Here is a 7,222-nt window from a genome sequence, read left to right on the forward strand (position 1 = left end):
GTAGGCTACGAAGGCAGCATTGAACTTAATTGTTTCAATGCCGCCAGTAAAAAGTTCCTTTAAGTTAAAGATTTGTAACTATTAAGTAAATTCAACATAAAAAAGTAAGCTGCCATCACTAAACCAAAAGAATTAAGTGAGATCAATGTAAATAAGTCCATAACATGAACTACACCCTAAATACACTTTTTAAAGTGCGTCTCTGCTCTTATATGGCTAAGTCAATATTAAATTGATTGTGCTATAAATCTGTCTATATGCTGTTTTTTCTGTCTATAAAGCTGTCTGACTGGATTGTTACGTGGTTTTGAGTTCTTCACTTGAAGAAACAAGCGTTGGCCCGCTGAGCATTGCTGGGAAAACTGGAACAGTTTCTCTTAGCGCATTTAACATCCTGAACCCAAGTGGGGTTTGTCACAGATAGAGAGAGTTATAAATGGTAAATAATAATGCACAAAAAGAAACATTTGATATCTTGATGTCTTTAAAACAGGAGTGCAAATTCTGAAGCTAAGCCAGCTGAATCTAAACCCAACACTAAAGCTCTGATAATCCCCACAGACACGAGGTAAGGCAGGCAAACTGATTTGACAGTTTGTGTGCACAACGCATTATACCAACGCTGTGTTCATTTTAGCAGATGAAGTGGTTTGGATATCCTTAGTAAGAAAGTATCACAAAACTATCAGAAAAAAACTAGATTGTGGCAGAATATTCCAGTACTTTGCTTTCTGTCTGTTCCTCTCAGCAGGCTGGCTCCCCTCAGCGAGCAGAGGAGGGATCTGTGGTGGTGAAGGTTCACTACACCTACAACTTAGCTCTGTCCATTCCTCTGGACACACCTTACCACAAGCTGAAGGAGCGAATCGCAGAGAAAGTGGGCCAATCAGCATCTCAGCTGCGGCTCAGGTACGAACATTAAATAAATGTGTTTTTTCATCATTTATTGTGTTGTTTTCCTACGTTTTCTCTTCCATTTACAGCTTCCATGTTTTTCTCTTTCTCTTCATCAGACATAAACAGTCTGGGTCCAGAGTTCTCTTGCCTCTGCCTGGAGAGGAGGAGTCGGGACACACAGTTCAGGAACTGGCTCAGGCTGGGAGAGTCACCCTGTGGTGCCAGGTAAGACATGCAGAGGATCGTAAACTTTATCACTTTGTCATGGTGGAAGTGCTGGTGTTATGTCAAAATGATATCTGGGATTTTTGTTAATTTATAAAAAATATTAATATTTAAAAATAAGTTTATAAGTATTTCCTGCGGTGTGAGTCATTTTCAAGCTAAAGTACATCTGATTCCCACTGATTGTCCTTCAGATGGCTTCTACTACTTGATTTGACTCCACTGGTGATAAATAAGTTCTCACCCTGAACAGAATCATCAGAGCAGAAACCAAATGATCTTTCAGCCTCTGAGGCTTGGTATAAACATATTTAAAACAGTTTTGGCAGCACTGTATGTCCTATAAAGCACTGGGATCTTCATTATTCATGTTGAAAAGATCCTCACTAGATCTGCTTGACAGACCAAAATCAGGCAAATCAGGCCTTGACCAGAGACTTGGAGTCAGCGGTCACCTAGGCAAAGTTCCAGTGTTTCCAAATAGAAAAATCATTCAGAAGGTCAACCGTTGCTGACCTTCTCCATCTGTCCAGTTTTTAGAGTAATCGGATCGAATCCACTCCTCACTAGCAGCTCATTAAACCTGCTGCAATTCAACCCTGATTGTCAGATCAGGAGTTACAATATTCTCCAATCAGATTATTCAAAAAATACAACAATTTCATTAAAGCTATCATGCTGACACATGACGGTGTCAGCATCATGCTGTGGCGATGCTCACCTGCAGCAGAAACTGGGCAGCTGGTTCTCGGGCCTGAGAGGATCTGCAGAGGAAACGGGACCAAGAATAAAACTGGATTGATGCCAGTGGGGCTCCAACAACATATTCAGCCTTTTGGATCAATATCTATCTCCCTAAATATTTACATTTTTATAAAATTACCAAAATTCCCAGGGTCATGTTTTCACTTTGTCTTGTATGTAGGTTTTCTTCAAAGAAGTTTTCTTATTTCTTTTTAGAATATAGTTCTATATTCTAATTATTCTAATTATTAATATTACTATTAGTTATTAACTATGACAATAATAATAAAGTTATTAATATTATTAATATTCAAATTATTTTTAAAAAGGTCTGGGATGCAACAAAATGTTGAAAAAGTGGAGGGCTGTAGATGGCGTCATTAACCCTCCAATTAGCTGAAAACATGAGTTTGATTTTATTTAAATAAAAAAAATTCTTATTTGTTATTGTTTTTCTCCATGAATTCTCAAATGTTTTCCTGACTTGTATGTTGTCAATTTAACTAAATCTTTCATGTAATACTTTATAAATTTGACATCGTTGCTCTTAGAGGGAAGACCCCCTGGCAAACCGTACTATCCTCTACCAGATGGTGGCGCTGTATGACTATGCTGCTGAGGGCCCTGAGGACTTAGAATTCAGTGAAGGAGACACCATTGATATCCTGACTGAAGGTGAGATACACACTAAGACAACCCTGTGGAGTAAAGCTGAATCCTGTTTTTATGTTTTTTCCTCCTCACTATTCACTCTGTTTCTTCTCCTTCCTCCCTTGCAGTAAACCAGGAATGGTTGGAGGGACACTGTGCAGGGAACATCGGCATCTTCCCGAGCTCCTTTGCCTACAAGGAGAACAAGAGCATAATTCAAGACTGAAAGTAGATGTCAATCAATGCAGTTGTCTCTAATAAATTCATAAACCTGTAAAAAGCAGGCCCTGTGCTAACTTCATGTTCAGTTAAATTATTTATGTCTAATATTGTACAACTTTCTAACTGTTGTGGCCTCTGAGGCTCACTGTGAATCTGTACATCTTTAATCTCAAGGTGATCAATATATGATGATCATAGTTTGTCTGAAGCAAATGTGTCACATGGTTGATACTGTGGAAAACAGACAAGTGAGCCCACACATCCATCCCTGTTATCTATGATTGGTATATTTATATTAAACCTATTGTACAGTTTTCCTTCCTTGAAATTACACTACTGAAAACTCAAATCATTAGGTATTTTCTCAGTTTTAAGCCATGTGAGTCAATGTGTTTGAATGTTTCTTTTGTTTGTTTGTTTGTTTTTTTTCTGAAAAATATTAAACTTGTCTGAGAAACTTCACTATCTTCTGTTTCTTTAGAAACAGGTATTTAACACAGGTTGCTGTACTTTCAGATTCTCCATCTAATTTGCTGCTCTAACTGAACATTTATTTTGTGTTTTTTTTCTCACTGAAGATGGAGAGCTATCACCTTTTTACTTACGGAGGCCCCTAGGCCTACTATACATTTTAGCATATTTGAAGCCAGTCTAATCATCAGTATACTTGAAGTGTGTTATTTTGGAACACCTACTTTTTTACTTGGTGTATTTTAATAGTAATTAAATTGCAGAAAATCACAATTTAAAGTGTACTAAGTGTACTACTACGTGCTTTTTTGGAACAACTAAAGTTATACTTTGGATACTTTAAGAATATGGCTTTTTAAGTAATATAAATGTGCTTAATTGGTATTAAGTGTACTATTTTTGTGATCGAATTACATTTAAAATATATTTAACGTGTTTTAACCATTACATATTTTGCATTAGTTGTTGGTAATCTGAATGGTTTAAAGGGCCGTTTCCATGTGCAGTTCCATCTCTTTCTAACACAAACAGACATAAACATGCAGTGAATAAATTGATTTTCAATCAGTTTTTTTTGCACCAAAGAGTTAAGAATTTATAAACACATTTTCACCGAGACTCTTTAAATGTGTATATTTATGAAAGTTTAAATTGACATTTGTGGCTGCATACAAAATATACCATCAAATATTTCACTAAGCAAACAAAACGTATTGCAAGGGAGCACAAAATAAAAAATTCCCCCGCCCCCAAGGGGTCCCTATTTTCTTTCCACAGGGTCATGAAGGTTTGGATGTTTTTCTCAATTAATGATAAGCATCTTCCTTTAAAATTTGCTTTTTTTTACTTGCATGTTTTTGACTAATATTTAAACTGGTTTGATGCTGGTTTGTAATACTGAAGTGACAAGCATTTGCAAAATTGCAAAACAATAGAAAGTCAGAAAGGGGGCAAACACTTTTCACACCACTGTACATTTGGCAGTGAGTGTATATTCCATCACTTTGTTGTGCTTATTTGAATGGTGGACTAAAATAGTCTAAGTCTCTACATGTCAATATATTCTCTGCATGCATATGCCTCACACAGTGAGAAGTTTCCTTGTTATGTCATTAACGGTCTGCAAAGAAAATGTCAGGAGCTTTTAGCTGTCATCATAAATGGATACAAAAATGTGCTGGTCAGAGCTGCTGAGAGCTCCACTGAAAAGGCTTATGAAACAGAGGCCTCTAATTACTGCACTTCTCTCCTGGGCGCTGAATCGGAGGCAACAGAATCAGCGCCCACATTCTCCTGCAGCTGCAGGTAGAGGGGCACATTTCAGTGGGAGTCACATTACCTCATGGAGAGTTAAAGCACCCTGTTAGAAGAAAAATCTGTTCACAAAGAGACAAATAGATTTAGATCTCCTTAAAAGAAATACATTGATGTAACGCTGAAAACCACACAATTGCATGTTTTAGGCATGGAATGTAATTGAATTTCTAACTAGACTGCTTTTCTCTTTTTCATCAGTAAAAGAAAACATTTTAATTAAAATCATGAATCATTACATGAATCAGTAGTATAGTAGGACATATATCCATTTTTTACTAATAATTTTATATTCAACTGTATCTGGCTGTACTGTTGGGATTGAAATGATTTGATTTTACATGATTTGGGCTGAACTTGGTTTGAAGTGAATGTGGTTTGGACCTGTAAGCGCTGCTGCACAGAACCCTCAAGCTACCAGACCTCCCGTTAAAGACCTGAGACTGAAATTCAACTCACAAATGACCTCTATTATACATCCTGTGTGTTTATCATTTTCATCAGAGTGTTGTATGCAACTCTGTAATGTAAAGGAAATAATGAAGTTTCTTTAAGTTCATAGTTTTCATGCCCATTGTTAGATGCTGCCAGTGTCTCATTAAGGCTAATTTGTCATGAAGCTCTTTGTCAGCAAAGCTACATATCATGTCTGCAAACATTTCATTATTATTCAGTACCTTCACTGGTGTCTTTGTGAGGGGAGATGTTTCCTCAGTAATTGCATTTTTCCTTTACAAGTTTATGTAAACAGTTACATAAAGAGGAAGTTTTAAGTCTGAGGGGGAGAGGATTAATGACTCTGGATAAAATGACTCATCCACTTCACTTCATTTAGGTTGTAACTTAACCTGTGCATGACCCCATTTTATCTCTTTAAAAGCATTATGTTTCACTGCCAGGGGGAAGGGTTTATCTGAGGTGGGCATTTATGGTGTGGTTTTTACTCAAATCCACTCAAGAAGGAAACACATAACTTAATCCTGGGGAAACTCTACTGCTGAATTTGACATGTGAACCTTACACTTTAAACAATGGATTTGCTTACATGAGATTTTCTGAATCCTGGGTGATTTACAGGGTGTATCCTGTATCTCTATAAGGCTGGGGGAGATTTCAGCCAGCAGATCCAAATAGTTCATCCAATAGTTTTTGGATTATTGGAGGAAGTTGCTCTTGGAGAACACTTTGAGCCCTCTCTTTATTCATGACAGTGTTATTGGCCTGAACTGTGAACTTAATAGAGAGGGAACCTCAAAGGTTTCACTAATTTTTCTCAGGACAGATGATTTTTACTATGTCCTAAGGAAAGTCCTAAAAAAGCCTTTTGCCTTGTCTTTGCTATTTATCTTTCTGTCTGTCATTGTTGACAGACAGAAAGATCATACATCACCAACCAGTATGATCACCAACCAATCATACTGGTTGGTGAAGTATGATGAAACTATTTATGTCATGGTTGGTGGTTGGTGATGGACCCAAATGCAGAGGAGTGGAGGTGCAGAGTAGTGACATGTTCTCTGTGCCGAGGCTTTGGAGCATGTCGAGTGATCCAAGATGACTTTTATAAAGTAGGTATCGACACTTGTGTTGATGGAGCAGGTGGTGAAGTTGACTGTAACATGTGACTGGTTCAAGAACTGCTTCGTCAGTTTTCTTGTGAATCAAATTAAATGGCAAAACACTATTGTTTCACCGTCACATTTTCTTATGTTAGGACTTAATGTTTGCAATTAATTTGAGCGCCTATTTGCAATGCACCCTCTCCTAAGGTTCACATATAGTAATAATAATAATTAAAAAAAACACTCAGGATCCTGTGTTCTAATTTCTTCTTATTTCTAATATTTTCAAACGTGAAGTGTCACGGACAAATGAGCTGTAATGCATTTCTGACCCTTACTCACAAAGTGCAAATGAAGAGCCTCTGCGCCCTGTGAGCACAGGCACAGTAAAGGTTTTTATTTTTAAATTAGAAAAAAATAAATAAGCTCATAAGGTTTGTGACAAACTTGGCAGTAACAAGCTCACTCACGTTACAATCTTCTCCTGCATTGTTTTATATAAACAAATTAAGACTATAATCAGGATTTATGTATTAGTAACACAAACATCATTTACTTGTTTATTCAGTTTCAGGTTTCACACATCACTTTGTTTTCATGTTGCCTATCTTGTTCACTTGATGTCGCAGTGGAGCAAATGAATCACCTCGGTGCGTCGGCTCATGAGTCAAACAGTTGGATGGAATCATGAGGTTAACTTGATAACTGAAGTTGGGAAACAGGACTTTGTTTTTGTAGTTATGTACCAGTTCAGCACAGGTTGTTTTATGCTCTCAACCAACATGCTCAAAATCTGACTCACTAAATCCAGCTGTTCAGCATGAATCATGATCCTTAACTATAAATGAATATGCTGTATTCAGGCCATGACTCCCCAGTAACTCTACATCTGTTCTCACATTATTACAGCATTTAGAGCTCAGCGCTGTCTCCAACTACAGCTAACTGTGTTCTTTTCCTGGTTTCTTGGCTTTCTGTATCTTTTTTTTTATTTTTTTTTTTACGTTTTATTCAGAATTTCCCGTGCAAATCACATCATACATCATACATGTCAGGGGAGGATCATCATGGAAAAATAATATATAATAATAAAATCATATATATTGCTATTTTCACCCTGTGGTTTGTAAAGTATC

The 7,222-nt window shown here is 37.0% G+C and overlaps 1 protein-coding gene and 1 long non-coding RNA gene across 3 annotated transcripts in view; one reads left to right on the forward strand and one right to left on the reverse strand.

The window, feature by feature from the left end:
- noxa1 (NADPH oxidase activator 1) overlaps window positions 1-3,696 on the forward strand; it is an 18,046-nt gene extending 14,350 nt beyond the window's left edge. The window contains exons 13-16 of one of the 2 annotated variants that reach the window (XM_007557768.2): window positions 749-909; window positions 1,014-1,122; window positions 2,418-2,541; window positions 2,646-3,696. In XM_007557768.2, coding sequence (XP_007557830.1) covers window positions 749-909; window positions 1,014-1,122; window positions 2,418-2,541; window positions 2,646-2,743 — 492 coding nt within the window. In that variant the 3' untranslated portion in view covers window positions 2,744-3,696. The remainder of the gene's footprint in view (window positions 1-748; window positions 910-1,013; window positions 1,123-2,417; window positions 2,542-2,645) is intronic. The other variant, XM_007557769.2, reaches the window with a different exon arrangement.
- The window catches only part of LOC107836843 (uncharacterized), a 21,838-nt gene that overhangs the window by 8,214 nt on the left and 6,402 nt on the right, over window positions 1-7,222 (reverse strand). Inside the window, exons 2-3 of the long non-coding RNA XR_001662811.1 lie at window positions 2,611-2,709; window positions 1,844-1,886 (exon numbers count right to left, since the gene is read on the reverse strand). This is a non-coding gene — a long non-coding RNA (uncharacterized LOC107836843). The remainder of the gene's footprint in view (window positions 1-1,843; window positions 1,887-2,610; window positions 2,710-7,222) is intronic.

This window comes from Poecilia formosa, unplaced genomic scaffold (genome assembly GCF_000485575.1).
Source record: "Poecilia formosa unplaced genomic scaffold, Poecilia_formosa-5.1.2 Scaffold91, whole genome shotgun sequence".
Classification (NCBI taxonomy): Eukaryota; Metazoa; Chordata; class Actinopteri; order Cyprinodontiformes; family Poeciliidae; genus Poecilia; species Poecilia formosa.